Source organism: Heliangelus exortis, chromosome 11 (assembly GCF_036169615.1).
Source record: "Heliangelus exortis chromosome 11, bHelExo1.hap1, whole genome shotgun sequence".
Lineage (NCBI taxonomy): Eukaryota > Metazoa > Chordata > Aves > Apodiformes > Trochilidae > Heliangelus > Heliangelus exortis.
Genome location: NC_092432.1, coordinates 3,233,298 through 3,249,130, shown reverse-complemented (window position 1 = coordinate 3,249,130; position 15,833 = coordinate 3,233,298). Strand labels below are relative to the sequence as shown.

Here is a 15,833-nt window from a genome sequence, read left to right as displayed (position 1 = left end):
TTCTCTTTGCTTTCACAGGCAGATTTTGTGGAGGTGGAGAGGAATGAGGAAAGGAAATTTCTTAGCCCCAGATGTGTTAAAATGGAAACTTTAACCCACAGGGCACAGGAAGGGTGACAGAAATTCAGGGAGAGTGGCAAGTTCATGGGGTGAGGCTGCTTCCAACTCCAAGATACATCCAAGGCATCAATCCTTCTCCACTAATATTCAGCACAGCCCAAGTAGGGTTGGATTAACTTTTAAGAAGTGGTTGCTTTTTTGTTTTTTTTAACGTAGTGCATAATTTCCAAAGGATCTCCAGGACAGGCTGATCTTTGCAACATCTTTCACAGCAGACACAGCAGTTCAGTTATCACCATTTCTCCTACTTGTTTGGTTTGGCAGCTGAGCAGGTTTAGCTTCAATGAACTCAGCAAAAACCTGTGTGAAAGCCAAACTTTTAAGCAGCAGTAATTACCATTAGATAACTGAAGAATTACTTAGGTAAATAAGCAAGTAGGTGCCTTTGTTGCTAAACAGCTTCTTCCAATGGGACTGTTTCTCCAGCTTTACATCCTCTGTGTCTGGAACAACAAAATCAGGCCGGTAAGAGGGGACCAGACTGAAGGATCTCACAGAACCCCACTTGTTCCTGGGGTCTGGAATGGATCTTGGCATTTTGCAGACAGGAAATATATGGAAAAAGATAGCAAAACCAAACTGGCTGGTGATTTGAATTGCTGTCTTTCTCCCTTCAACTTACCAGTCCACATCAGGTAAGCATTCTGCTACAGCTATCAGGGAGCCTGTAAAATGCCAGTCCTGCTGTAGTTCTAACCAACCCATTCTGTTGCTAACTCGTGTCATGGTGAATTTGATGAAACTACCCACAAAAAACAAAGTTGCAGAAATTGTAAATTGACAAAATCTGGCCCAGAAACAGAAGACAATCCCCAGAAGAAAGTCACTGGGGAGCAATGCCCAGTGGTCTGTGTGTTCTACCTTATCTGGGTGTTTAAGTGGGAGATTTTAGATCTGCCTTGTTGTGCAACTACAGCCAGAGCTGAGCTCAGTGGGAGCTTGGCTCTGAATTCCTGTCATCAGAAGTTCTCAGACTGTAGGTGACTCACATGGGGAATCCAGAATTATGAAGACCCTTCTTTTTTTTTTTTTAAGTTGATCACTGCCTGCCTTCTTTCCTCACTGACAGTACAGGGTCAGCATCCTCTGAAAATCACTGGAAAAGGAAATGCTGCGTGTGAAAAGTTCAGACGTGGGTGTCATGAGCACCGTGGATAAACCATATGGAAATGAATAATTTTGTGCCCAAAGCACTGTTTGAGTGACAGGCAGTAAAAAGCCCCATCACTGAACGTTAAACAAGAGGAGAATAAATAATGAGAGAGCTGCTCTCTCAGGGGCAGCAACCATTGTCAGTGAGGTGTGTGGGGGAGATGCCTGTAGGAAAAGGACATGGGTAACTGTCAGGGTTTAACACTGGCCTGGCAATTAGACTGAGTAACAGATGCTCTCTATTCATCTCTCTCTCCTCCCTGATAAAGTAAGGAGAGAGAATAAGGGAGAGAGACTGATGGGTTGGAAACTGAACTACACAACTTTAATGAAACAGTAATGATAAATAGGAAAAATTACTTAATATATACAAATATACAGGAAAATGGATACCACGTTCCTCCCCCCTTTCCCCCAATAACTCTCACGTCACCACCGAGGCTGCAGGGCAGCCCTGGGAATGTCCAGGCTGGACTCCTGGAGTCAGCAGCAGTTGGGGACTGGAGGCAGGAACACACAGATATGGGCTGGCATGGATCAGGACCACAGGCAAGTGGATGGGATTCTTCCAGGATGCTGGGTGAAGGAAGGGAAGCAGGAAGGGCAGGAAGGGCAGGCAGCCGGAAGCTGGAAGCATGGCTTGGCCCTCATGATGCCTCAAATTTATACTGAGGATGATGTATATGAGATGGAATACTCTGTTTGGTCAATTCTGGCATCTATCTTGTCCGTTCCTCCCCAAAGGAGGCTGCAGGTGGGACCTCTTTATCCTCCTGGAGGGTAAAAATGTTTTCCACAGAGCTGAGCAGTGTCCTTGGCTCTGCACACCAGTCTCTAGCAGTAACTATAAACATCGAGTGTTATCAGTCCTAGAAACACACACTGTCTGAGAAACTTGCTGTTAATTTCAGCAAGTGCAACTACTTACAAGAGACTTAGCTAAAAGCAAAAGTACAAGACACAAAATCACCTTTATCCTGGCCCAAACCAGGACAGTAACTCAGTCGTGGATCATCAGGAGGCACAAAACCAGGCAAATTCTGATCACTCCTCACTGTTGAGTGCCGGAGTTTACAGCTTCAGTAGCCTGAAGTAGATTGTTTATTATTTATGTTTGTGTGTGTGGATGTGCTTCTGGGTATGTGTAAAGTAAGCAGAAGCAGCTTTGGCTCTGTGCCATGTTAGCTACACAGCTACAGGAATTCTGGTCAGCTTGAGTCTTGATGTAAAATATCATTGAAATGCCAACTTACACAGCAGCTCTCAGTGGCCTTGCCACTCCTGGCTGTGCCAGGGTCCTGTAGGTCCATCTGCCCCACTGCCAAATATGACTTCATCCCTGGGGCAGGATGCCAAGGTTGGTCTAGAACCCTCGTGCTCTCAGGTGGTCTGGAGATGTCTTCCCTGATCCTTTGGATACAACCCCCTTGCACTCCAGGTGTGGAGCCAGGAATGAGACACGTGCACAGGAGCAGCCTGTATTTGGAGGAGGAGTTTCCACCAGCAATAGTCCCTTCATTATGGTTCAATAAGGTGGGGAAGCCAGTGAAATTCAGTCCTGCAGAGACCTTTGGCATCCATAGCAGACAGGGAGGCAGCTGCATCGTAGCACAAACACATCCAGACTGGCACAGAAAAGTGGGCTCAGGTCTAATTCATGGTGGCAGATTGAAAAGTGTGGATGTCTGACCCAGCAGAGGAAAGGCAATCGTGGTGCTGGCTGACAGAGAAGAGCTGGTGCAGCTGCAGCCTAGAACCTCCCTGCAAGAGGGGGCTCTGCAAAGAAGCAGGGAGCTAGTGGGAAGGGTCCCTACCCATGCAGGGGGCTTGGATCTTGGTGGTGTTTGAGGTTCCTTCCAAACCATTCTGTGATTCTGTGGTTCTGTGACATGGCAGCTGTGGCACTCAGGGCAGCAGGTCCAGGATGGACATTGCAGACATCTCTGCAAACCCTGCTGCAACAGGGTGAAGACACCAGGGTGACTCCAGAACAATGTGACCTCTCACTAACAGACTCTTTTCCTCTGTTTCTGACACATTTATCAACTGTTAAGGACTTAGGTAAACCCCATATTTTTTTTGCTGCTTCTATCTGGATGGTGGCCTGGCCCTCCCAGAGCGTGGGGGTGAATTTAAAATGTCTCTCACTTTGTTGCTGCTCAGGGCTCTGTTTTTAGGGCATCTCCTGCTGAGCTCACCCATCAGCACTCTGGAGGAGCCAGTGTTTCCACCTCTGGGGATCTGATACAAGCACCAGCAGCAGAGGACACAGCTCCTGAGCCTGGTGGAGTTGTTCCTGGTTGTGTTAGGACCAAGTCTGCCCCACACCAGTGTCTACAAAACTCTGTGGTGATGGAACTTGTTGTTATTCTTCTTGTGACCTTACTAAGGGAAATACCATGTACAGCTCTGTACATTAGTTAAAGTTTGTCATCTTGGCTCCTTCATATGTCACTGACTCACAATTCATCCACTTTGTACAGTGTTTTAAAAGCCTTACACATCCCCAAGTCCTGCCTGTGGAAATTCTCCTTAGATATGTCTCAAGCTACACCAACATCAGCAATATTGCCTAAAATAATTTTCCTAGGAACGTCTTGTGAAAAATCTTCCTCATGAGAGATAAGAGACAAGATCATTCCACATCAGACAATCCACTGGGATGACTCTCTGGACACTGCTTGTCCTGGAACTTCTTATTCATCTCTCTCCTTGCTCAGATATTTTGTCCCCTCGTTACAAGAGCACTTTCCACTTCAGCTGGGCATTTCTGTGGGCAAAATACAGACAGAAACAGATCAGTTCTACCAATTCTATCATTATCATGCCACCTCTAAAATTATTTCTCCTCTCCCTGATATTTGAACTACTAAATTATTACATGTATTGTTGTTATCCATTATGGTAAAAACCAGAAATGGCAAATTATTAGATGCCTAAAAAAGCTCAGTTGTCAGACCATGCTGCTGGCCCTAAAATGGGGCCAGATTCTTTCTTTTCCAGAGGGAATAGACAGAAGTGTCTTCCAGCTCAGGCTTTAACTTGCACATCCTATCAGTCACTTCATGGTTCCATTGATGACATCTACGGATAGCTTGGGTCTGAAATACTCTTTATTTGGACTAGGAATATGTCAGGATTTTGTTCAGAGATTCTTCTAGTTTTGATGCTTTTGTAGCTTTTGTGAGAAATAGCAACTGGGTAGTTAAAAATGGACAGCTTGGAAATAAACATTTCTGCTGATGTAATTTGTCTGTTTTCTGAGAACGCTCATTGGATTCTGCCAACAATATTCCCACAAATTATTTATAACTGAAGCACCTTCCCATCCAAAGAGAACATTTCATCTTGCTCAGCAGGATGAGTCCTTCAGTACTGACAGGTCAAAGAAATCAGTGATTTGTTAAAGTTAAGCAGATTGTAGGGGAAAAAAAAAAATAAATCTTCCTTTGTGCTATTGGCAGCTCTCAGGAACCAAGCACCATCAGGTAGGTTTTCACCTGGGAAAAAGACCTCCAAGAATATCTTGCAAGCTGAAGGAAGTGGTGTTTGGTTCATCAGTGGTACTTTCCCTTCTGAATCAGCACTAACTCTTATGCTGTTATGATATCACAGGCTATCTGCTATCTGCTGAGTATTTTTAAGCATTCTAACAGCAAAATGCTGACTATTGCTGGGGATTACAGATTCTGTGAAACATTTTTGGAAGATAACTCCTGGCACCTCGCCACTTGTTATATGGAAAATATGTTGTATCATCTTCCATGTGTGTGTGGGTGTAAGGGTGCTCCTAGTGTCCTGGCCCCCAGCCTGCAAAAGACTTACACATATTTTATTCAGAATGAAGTTAAGCAACACATAATGAACTTGTTCAGGCGCAGAGCCTAGAGCTGTCACTTTAGACATGTTCCATATCCTTTAGGACTTCTTGAAAGCCTGCACCTTTCTCAAAGTTCAGAGTAAGCTGCTAGGGACACTGTGCCTGGAGGTTGACTCTGTGTTGGTTACCACTGTAGGAAGTTTCACCTGGTCCTGCCCTGGTAGCCTGAAGTTCTTTGGGTGGGAGAATCAAACTGGGATGGTCAAGCTGGCCCCGGACTCCAATACGCACACACACGGGATGTGGGGGAGCTGCTGTCAGTGTCACTTCAGGCACTTGATGTAATTCTTTTTCCTTTTGTTGAGCAGCCCCAGGAAGCTCTACAGAGTGAAGGGTGGGGTGTAGCAGGCTGGGGTAAGGAAGTTGGGGCACCAGGAACAGCACAGAAAGGCCTTTTGTAGCCATAGGGGGAAGTTGTAAGATGACAAATGGTGGTGGGGGGGGAACCTTCCAGACAATGCACTCCCTGACACCGTGCCTGGGCTCAAGCAGGGGTATTCCCATGGGGGCCAGGGCAAGCATCCTCTTGGTTTTGATGTTTGGGTAGGTTTGTGTGGGATGCAGAGGCAGAAGGCAGCAGAGGGCATGTCCAGTCTGGAAAAAGCCAGGGTGCTGGTAGGCACAGGGTCCCTTCCTGCACCACCCACACCAGGAACAAGACCCTGACCGACAGCCACCTCCAAGCAGAGAGCTCTCCCATCGCCATGGCCTCGTGGGGGAGACCTGTGGGGGTCCTGTGGGCAGCCCTGGAGGGAGTTCTGGGGGGAGACCCAAGGGGATCCCTAAAGAGAACACTGACACGAGGGGGTCCCTGAGGGGACCATGGAGGAGTCCTGTGGAAAATCTGCGGGGAGCTCGGGGACGACAACTGTGGGAGCATTAGGGAGAGGACTGAGGGAGCTCTAAGGAAGCCCTGAAGGGAGCAGGGAGTGCTGTGGGTGATGTGATGGAGCCCTGAGGGGAGCGCTGCGAGCACTGTGCGGGAGTCCTGAGGGGAGCACTGCGGGGAGTGCTTTTCAGGAGTCCTGAGGGGAATGAACACTATGGGTGCTGTGGTGGAGTCCTGCGGGGAGTTCTGAGGGGAGCGCTGCGGGTGCTGTGTGGGAGCCCTGAGGGGAGTTCTGAGGGGAGCGCTAAGGAGAGCCCTGAGGGGAGCACTGCGGGCGCTGTGCAGGAGCCCTGAGGGAGCGCTGAGGGGAGCGCTGTGCGGGAGCCCTGAGGGAAGTTCTGAGGGGAGCGCTGTGCGGGAGCCCTGAGGGAAGTTCTGAGGACAGAGCTGTGCGGGAGCCCTGAGGGAAGTTCTGAGGGGAGCGCTGTGCGGGAGCGCGGTGCGGGGATCCGGGAGCCGTTGGCCGCAGTCCGCGGGCGCCCCCCGAGCCTCAGCGGCCGCGGTTCCTCGGCGGGGCGGGCACCGCCCGTTACCTGCGGGCCGCGCGACGGGGCGGGGGGCGGGGCGCGAGGCGGGGGGGCGGGGCGGGGCGGCGGCCAATGGGGGCGGGCGGCGGCGGCCGGCGCGCGCCGCTCTTAAGGCGGTGCGGAGGGGCTGGCGGCGGCAGAGGGCGGCGCGGGTTCGACGGCGCGGCCATGGCCGCCCTCAACGGTGCCGTGGAGAACGGGCAGCCTGACAGGAAGATGCCGCCGCCGTTGCCGCGGCCCTTGCGGAGTTTGGAAGTGAAGTACACCAAGGTGAGCCGGCGAGGGGAGGTGGGCGGCTGGCTTCGCTTGTGGCATCGCTGGTGCTCGGTGGAGTCGTGCTGGTGGCGAAGTATTTTATTTTTTATAAAGTTTTCTCCCTCGCCGTCGTTTTTCTTAATTTTTTAAAAAAAGTGTTTTTATTCCCTGTGCTGCCCTAGATGACAGGGTTGTAAGGGTGGTTGAGTGAGTGGGTCAACCAGAGGACTGTGGCATTTTGAGGGGGAGCTGCATTCACCCCAAGAAACCAACTTAATTTTGAGGGGAAAAAAAATTAAAAAAAGCTTGTGGTGCTACCTCAGGTGTCCCCAGGCACCTTTCCCCTGGCTGTGTGACAGCCTGTGGTGCTGATCGGGGCAAGGCCTGTTGTGTGGTGCCTGTCCCCTCCTGGTCCCCCTGGATGCCATCTGCTCCAGCGCCCCGCTCACAGATCCGCTTGGGAAATCCTTTTGGCACCACGTTTAGAGCTCAGGGAAATGAGATTTGGATGTGGTGAGTCCAGGCAGAGGTGAGGTGGGGTTTACCTGTGAGGAAGCTGCTTGCTTGGGTTTGGTGCAGCTGTCTTTGAGCTGATGTGGAGCTGCCCTGTGATGGGAGCGGGTTCAGTGTCAGGGGGGGTTTGTGTGGGTTTGGGTTCTTGAAAATCCATGGAGTGTTCAGGAGGGTCCTGCAGGACCTGACCTTCTCAAAGGGCTGTGTGACAGGACTGGGGTGACCCTGTTGGAGCTGTGTTCATGGACATCTTCTTGGTGGCTTGCTGTCCCAACAGAGCTCCTCCAAATCCCTCCCTGTAAGGTGGGGAGCCGGGCAACGAGCCCACACAAACCTGGATCTCAGCTTTCCACCCATCTTCTCTTCACCTGACCCTTAAACAGTGGCTCCTGACCTTCCAGAGTTAACCAAAGGCTCCTGAGTTTGGTAACTCTGTCCCTCAGAGGTGAGGCTGCTGGTGGTGCTGGGCTGGTGGCCGCTGCGGAAATCCCCGCTCCCCGGAGCAGCCGTAGCTCTGCGGCAGCCCCGTTGCTTTTTGTTCCATAGCAGCCTGGCCCCACAGTCCTGTACAGTGGGGAAAATATCCTGGGCAGACTAGACTGCCATAATTTGAACTATGTGGCTGTGTTAAAAAGAGCTGGAGGGGTTAAACGAGCATATTAATTATTGTTATATTTCTGTGTTAAAATAGAAGAGCAGAACTTGTGAAGCTCATCCTCTTGCAGTGAGGAGTAAACAGTGATAGCTTATCCAGTAAGGTGTTGATTTGAATTATGCATCCGAAGCACTGAAACAGATTAGAAATCGGTGGTGAGCATCGGGCTAGGTTAATTTTTAAAGTCCCAAATTTATCTACTTTTTCTTTGTTAGATAAACTTCTTGTCTAGCAGCAAATTGGATCTGCAGCTGCTGATTGCAGAATGGCGCGGTGCTGCACAAACGGCTCTTTTCTGCGTCCAAAATGGACACGGCCATCAGAGCCCTCCTTAAACATTCAAATGTTCTGGGTTTTGTTATTTTTATTGTTGTGAACACTTTTAAATACTCCTTTGGGATCTGATTTTGCAGCCACGTATGCTTGAAACGCATTTTTGTTTTTTTATTCTCCCGAGTTTTGCCAGAGACTCCGTGCGCTAAAGGTATCGAGGTAGTCTCTTAAAAGTGGAAACCACTGTAAATTAAAAGTGTGAATTTGAGACTTGATCTGATGCTCCCGGTGCATCTGAGAAAATAATGAGCTGCAGTCAGTTTTCATGAAACTGTGAGAGGTTTTCTGCAGGCTCTGAGTTTCACCAGATGTTTACAGCTGACGGCACACTTTCCTCTGCTTAGCGGCGATTTTTTTTATTTTTGGTTCTACCAGTTAACAGGGCAGGGGAAGAGGAACAGTTTTCAACAAAGGTCTTGCTTATACAGCAGTTTAATGCTTGTCATGGGTGCGTGATGGAACTTATCTGTCCACAATTTTGTGTCCAAAATCCTGGGTATGAAGCATGAACAGCTGATATGTTGTTCTGTTGGAGTTCAGCTCCTGGCACTAAAGATTCAGGCTCTGTGGTGTGGTTCCCAGAAAGATGCCAGGATATATGTTACATTTAAAGCAGCCTGATCTTGTCACTGCTGTGTTTTACTGCTTCTCATAGGAACATCACTTTCCCAACCCAATCCTTTCACATAGAATTAATGTTGAATGCAGAGGGAAACCAGTATCCTTCCCCAGTCTCCAGTTTGTGAGCATGTACTTGATGCTGTAACTTTATAGTTCCTGTCTTACCTCAAACATTTCTAATGTGACTTTGTTCATTAGTGAAACAAAGGAAAACTGAAGTTAAAATGTGTAAATGTTAAAGTGCAGCAGTTGGATAATAAGAGGTAGTTTGGGAGCCTAAGTGTCAAGCCAGTTAACGTTCTGAACAGTGTATCTTGTGACTTCACTTGACAACTTCTTTACCAAAATTTTCTTTTTCTCAACCTCTCTGAAAATGCTGGGTCCAAAAGTGCAGCTTTTTACACCAGTTACATCTTGGATGCTTTTTGCAGCAATTGCACGGAGAAACTCCTTTCAGGAAAAAAGCTGCCCGAGGAAAGAAAACTATGACCCAAAGGAGTGGGAATTCCAAATGTAAGGGATGCACCATTAATGTCCTGGTGGTGTGGAGAGACTCATAAACAAGATTGCAAATGTGGAAGACTTCCAAGTAAAAGTACTAGCTTACAGCCACTAACAGGCTACTAATAAAGATTACTTCATCTAATCTTTACTTAAAGTATATTTATAAAATCTAACACTGCCAAGTTAGATCACAGTGTGGATAAGATGCATGTTGAATCAATTAATTGTGTATAGGTATTCATGTTCTGTTTACACTCAGTAACAACACTCTTGTATTTAATGCATTTCCAGTTGCGCAACACTGGGACTGTTTGTTCTTGCTCTGGAAATGCAATATTTTGAAACACTTAAATCTTGTCACAGATGACTCCAAGTGACGTGAGAGGCTTGATCTAGGCTGTGAGGAGGATGGTGGGGTAGAACAGAGCCACTGCTTCCCCTCCACCAGACAGCCCCGGGGAGGGAGGGTGGGCAAGGGGTGGAAATAGCCCCGGGCAGGCTACAAACACCCAACTCACTGACATTTCATTTGTAACGTGTCACAAGGGGCTCCTTTTGCCTGAACTGTGGGAGTTTCTCTTGGTGTCTGCTTGCTGTTCCCATGGAGATGTATTTCAAAAACTGTCTGTTTCTCCTTGCTGAATTATGGTGTTACACTGAGTGGGCACCATCCTCTGTGTCCCTCCTGCTCAGAGCTAACTGAGAGGCTGTTTCCTCCATTCTCTGGCTCAGGTTCTAGTTTGGATAAATGCTGTCTGTATCATAAACAGTCTCCCCAGGAGAGAGACTGACCACACTTGCCTCTGCCATCAATGGAAACTGAAGAGCCCTCGGGATCTTTGAGGAGTACATGTGGTTTTTTGCATTGTCTATATCAGATTGGTTGTTTTTTTTTATATTCTTTCTCCTCCCCATCCCACTCTCCCTGCTCTCTCCTCAGATATTCATTAACAACGAATGGCATGAGTCTACAAGTGGAAAGAAGTTCCCCACCTACAACCCTTCAACGCTGGAGAAAATCTGTGACATTGAGGAAGGAGACAAGGTAAGTGGTGTTGGGAGGGCAGTGCAAAAGCTTCCAAGGGAATCCCTTCTGGAAGCACACAGAGGGAAAAATGGCCTCCAACACCTGGCCAGACTAAGCTGGAGGACTGGGTCAGTAGATGTGCTGCTCAAGAATTACACAGGATGGGTGGGATCAATCCTGTCCATCTCAACAGAGTCATTTTCCCTGGTAGGAACTGCCTGCTGAACACTGAGAGGAATGAGGTTCAGCATCATTCTTGTGCTATAGACTGGAAGGAAGCAGCAAGTCTGAGGAAACAGCAGTGGTGGGGTGTGCACATCCCTGACAGGACTTGGGCCTTGTGTTGGGAATGGTTTGTACACAACCTGCATGGCAGCCTGTTGCAGACACAGCACTGAAACTCAATTTTTATTTTTTTTTTTAATAAACAAGTAACCTGAGTGCTTGGGAGACTTTAAGCTCAGTCATGCAAATACTCCCCACTTTCTGCTAGAGATGTGGTGCTGCTTTTCCAGTTGGTATAATGGGTTCTGGCCTCCTCTGCACAAATGTGGCATCTCTCAGTTAAAACCACACCAGTATCTCAAGAACTTCAGTAGTCCCTGGCCCTGGTGCACTGTAGAGTAGCCTGGGACATGACTGCTTGGGCTTGTTAACATCCTGAGGTGAGGGACAACCAAATGTGTCACTTTTTTTCCAAAACAGCTCATCACATATGGGCTAACTGTCCTGATCTGTGGGAAAGAGCTGGCCCAAGAGCTGTCTTTTTTAGAGTATGTCATGGGAAGGTGATTCACAGCTTCTCTGTTCTACCAAGGCTTTGGGTCTTCATTGCTGGTAGAAGTGATTGGCAGTGTGGGCATTTCTCCTTCACTGTTGTCTCTTCTTTTCAACAGTTGTTCAGCTGTTGTATCACAGCTTGCCCAACACTTGTGAGGCCCAGTGCCTGGTTTGCAGCCCAGGTAGCTGCCCTGGAGAGCCTTTTCTAGCAGGAGTGATACCAGTTGAGCAGGGGCAATGTGTTTTCTGGTGTTAAGATGTGTAGAGTACAGAGCTTGGCCCTTCTGGAGATGGGAGAAAACTTCTTGGCAGTACAAATCTCCAGCCTGCATGCAATGGTGTGTGAGGAGCTGTTCTTTTTGGATGGCATTAAAGCAACCTCTGAGACCCATTGGGATCATGGGGCAGTTAAAGATTGAGGCAGAACCCAACGTTCTGTGTAATTTCTTTATACTAACTGGGTAGGACACCACTGTGTTTAATTGCAGGGACCTGAAAACAGTGGAGTTGAAGCTAACTCTGATGCAACTGGATTTTGTTAGGCAGAAACTATGATGTTGTTATTGTTCCCTGTGTCTCCTCAAGCAGTTACAGAGCATTACATGAGTGTCTCAAGCCTGCTTCTTAATGACTTGGTTAAAGAAGACTGTTATGCAGAACTAAAAGGCCAGTTCTGCAGCTTGCCTCCTTGAGACTTGTCCCTGCCTGAATTCAAGGATGACTTTCAGCTTCCAACTTGCAAGAGAGTCACTGCAAACCTTTCCTTGGGGCTCTCTGCCTGTGGGTGCTCAGCAGAGGTTGCTGACTCCTTAGTGCACAGAATAATTGGAGGCAGGAATGTAAGTTTGCTGCACCTTGGGTGCTGAAAGCCTCTTCTTCCACGCCTTGACATCACACTTTTGAAAAGAAAAATATTTTTTACTTTAAGTAGTTTTTTTGCAAGGGACTGAGTGGGATTAGACCCAGATCTGCTTTGGTTAGAAGACAGAGTCATGGGTGAGATGCATTCCAAACCAGCTCTTTGCCTGCTGGTGACACTTGGCAGTGTCCCACTGTCCTCTGGCAAACTGAGTCCTCTGAGATTTCCCAGGTCTGTAACTCCAGGCTGTTGGAGTTCCTGCAGAAAAGGGAGAGTTGTATTTTCATGGTGCTTTTCATGCTTGTCCCCATGTGCCACCATCCTTGGTTGTGCTGCTCAGTTACCACCACAGGAGTGACAATTCCTGGTACTGGCTCTGGCTGCAGATGTACTGTGCTCTGGGAGCAGAACACCACTTCCCTACCCCTGCACAGAAACCTGTCCCTTCCTGGCTGTGCAGAGTGTGTTTTGCTTATCCTGCACATGAGGGGTGGGAATTTGGCAGCCTTTATCTCAGCAATGACAGTTGAGTCTGGTGCTGAAACTTGGCCAATGCTTTTATGAGGAGGCTGGGAGCAAACCTTTTGTTGTTTGTTCTTTTTATTACAGAATTTAAGCTGCAATTGCCCTTGATGGGGATAGTTGGGGAGGGATAAAGGAAAATCCTGGGTGGAAAATGAAGCACTGAAAATGGCAAATGCTTCCACTTGATGCTTGGAGGCTTTTTGCCTCCCAGATAATGGCTTGGTCCATGATGATAATGTCAGGATGATAATGGAGGAGTAACTTTCTTCATTCCATTTCTGCTCCCTCTCAGGTGTGCAGCCCCACAACATCCACCCTGATTTGGTGTTACCACATGAAAGCAAAAATATTTGCACCATTGCTGCTGATAACACTTAAGCTTTTTTTTTCTTCTAGCAGCTTGCTGATACCCACCAGGGGCAGGGAAAAGGTGCTCCTTCCTCAAAGGAGACTCCAGCTCATCTGGCTGCCACAGAACTTGGGCAGCAGGTCCACAGCTGTCACTTTAAGCTCTGGAGCATCTGTCATGATCATTTCTAAGCAGTTGACTCTCCCATGTAGATCTCTGAAGGACTGTAAGTGGTGGTGTTCACAGTCATCTTGCCCCCTTCAGACTGCAGTGAGAGGCTGCAGGAATGTTATAACCATATAATGATTATAATAACATAATGGGTTTGGAGACTTTGGGCTGTTCAGCTGCTGTTTGGAGCTGGTCTGAGCTTCAGTTCAAACATTGGAGCAGTGCAGTGTGGAAGCTGCTTGCAGAGCTTGGTTTGCAGGGGCACAGGTAAGTTCTGAACCTCTTCTAATTGTGAAACTATGGCATACTCCTGCCTTCCCAAAAAAAGTGAGTAAATGAAGTCAAGACACAGTCTCCATGGAGTGTGCTCCATCCCTGGAACTTTTTTTTTTTTTCTTTTCACAGGTGTTTTCTATACACACAAAGCCAGTGGGGTGATGCTCTACAGCAGCTGAGGCAGGAGAGATGAAAAAGGGGCAGGATAGAAATGGAGCAGTGATGAACAGGACTTGGGGTAGAGGAGGAAGGTGGAGGAGGTATCTTAGAACAAAGAACAGTGTGAGTTTGCTGAGGGGAAGCTGGTATGTGGTTGTGTAACTGGGGCTTGGATCATACTGCAAACATCCAGGGTGGGTAGGAAAGGTTTGCAGGCATTTCCCAACGCTGCAGTGCTCGTCTTTGCAGTCTTAATATTCTCTTAGAGGAGCTTTTTATGTAATGCTCAGTAAATCTGCATGGCTCAGAGCTGAGCACCAGGATGCAGAGGCCTCCTCCTTGTGGTTTTGAACACCCCAGGGTGTCCCTGGCACCTTGACAGTCAGGCCTCTCTTTGTCACGCATTGTGCCTACCTATTGCAACATGCCTGCACTGAGCATGCCATTCAGACTCCCCTAATGCCTAGTCATAACAGGGTGGATTAAGAATGGCATTTCAACCTTCCTGAAGAATTTCCTTGTTTTTGCTGGTCTCTCAGGCCTATCGAGGCTCTGCAGGCTCACAAGACCTCACTTGGTGGTGATACCCCCTGTAAGGTGTTTTGGGAAAACCTTTTTTGCTTGTGTGATGGTGACTGTGGGCTCCAAGCCACTGTGTGTAGCCAGCATGTCTGAGAAAAAAGGCAGGAATGGAGACAAGTAGTGTCTGCAGGAGCTTCAGGTACTTCAAGGGTTGGACTTGATGATCTCTGAGGTCCCTTCCAACCCAGCCAGTTCTATGATTCAATATTTAGAAGATGGGAAAGATCTGAAGTTCTTTGCCTGCTCAGCCATCATCATTCCTGTTCCTGTGAGTGCCAGGCTGATGGGAAGTCTCTTGGCACCCAGGGCATGCTGCATTGTGACCTGGGCCACTGCAGACCCAGTCCTCTGCTCCCAGCCTGGTCACAGAAGCTAATTAATCACTGCTAAGGGAAAACTTGTTTAAAGTGTGATGTGGGGTCTAAGGGAGCTTCTTCAGTGTGCTGTTACTGGCAGGTGTTCCAGTGGGACTGAATGGTGGGATCTCAGCTGTGATTGTTCCCCTGGATAAAACTGATCTCTTGTGGGGGACTTTCCTTCCCACACTTGCTCAGAGGAGAGTGATTCAGGCTCAGGTCATGCTCAGGGAAGCTCTAATGGGAAGGGATCAGAATTGGGATCTTGTTTCTCCATTCTCCCCCAGTGTCACTTACATCCTACATAGGCAGGAACATGATTCTGGATTTTTGTTTAAACAAATCAGTTGCATGAAATTACCCTTGAGAGAGACCCTATTCATACTCTGCTCCCAAGGTTGTTTATCAGTCCAAGCCAAACTCAAAACTTATTGCAGGCTTGTGTCCAAATCCAGGAGGAAAATGGAAGTGGTTTTGTCAGACAACTTGGTTTTAGCCACCATTTAGGAAGCAGCCTGATGGGGTTTCTGTGCCGTTGTCCAGTTCCCTCCTTGTAACCTGAACTTCTCCTGTGTATGTGGCTTCTCCAGCCTGATGTGGACAATGCAGTGGAAGCAGCCAAGGCAGCATTCCAGAGGGGAGCTCCATGGAGACAGATGGATGCCCTCAGCAGAGGAAGACTCCTGCACAAGTTGGCTGATCTTCTTGAGAGGGACAGAGTCATCCTGGCAGTAAGTACTGTGATTGGTGAGCAGTGACAAACCAGCCACTGCTGGCTGATAACTCAGCTCCATCCCTCTGATTTTGTTGTGCCCATATCCACCTGATGTTGTTCTTTTCTCTCCCTTTATGAAGGGCAGAAGAGTCCAGGAAGGATTCATGTTTTACTTTCTTTCTGCAGGATGATTTTAGGAGGTTTTTTAGAAGAAGGGTGTTAGCTCTTCTATCTGGTTGACTCCTCCAAAATTTTAGCTAGTTATTGAAGCAGTTACAAATATGCACCCACTTTCAAAGCAATGATCATTCTTTCTTAGTTTATCAGTCATCAGTATTCAGAGCTGTCTTCCAGCTCTTATCTTAAAAAAAAAAAAAAAAATCCCCTACAAAACAAAACAACAAAAAAAAACCACAACAAGCAAACCCCCTAAAACCCAAAAGAACAAAACCAAAAAACCCACCACCACCAAAAACTGACCAAAAAACCTGCAAACCACCTCAGCTCACTTAGTCCTTTTTCATTGCAAAAGTGCAAGGCCAGTTTGACTTCTTTGCAAATTCCTTCCCCTAAAGTGGGGGGCTG

At 47.8% G+C, this 15,833-nt stretch overlaps 1 protein-coding gene across 2 annotated transcripts in view; it reads left to right on the top strand.

The window, feature by feature from the left end:
• The first annotated feature begins 6,679 nt into the window (after positions 1-6,679).
• ALDH1A3 (aldehyde dehydrogenase 1 family member A3) overlaps positions 6,680-15,833 on the top strand; it is a 32,588-nt gene continuing 23,434 nt past the window's right edge. For both annotated transcript variants that reach the window (XM_071754216.1, XM_071754217.1), the window contains exons 1-3: positions 6,680-6,838; positions 10,390-10,494; positions 15,124-15,264. In XM_071754216.1, the coding sequence (XP_071610317.1) occupies positions 6,737-6,838; positions 10,390-10,494; positions 15,124-15,264 (348 nt within the window). In that variant the 5' untranslated portion in view covers positions 6,680-6,736. The remainder of the gene's footprint in view (positions 6,839-10,389; positions 10,495-15,123; positions 15,265-15,833) is intronic.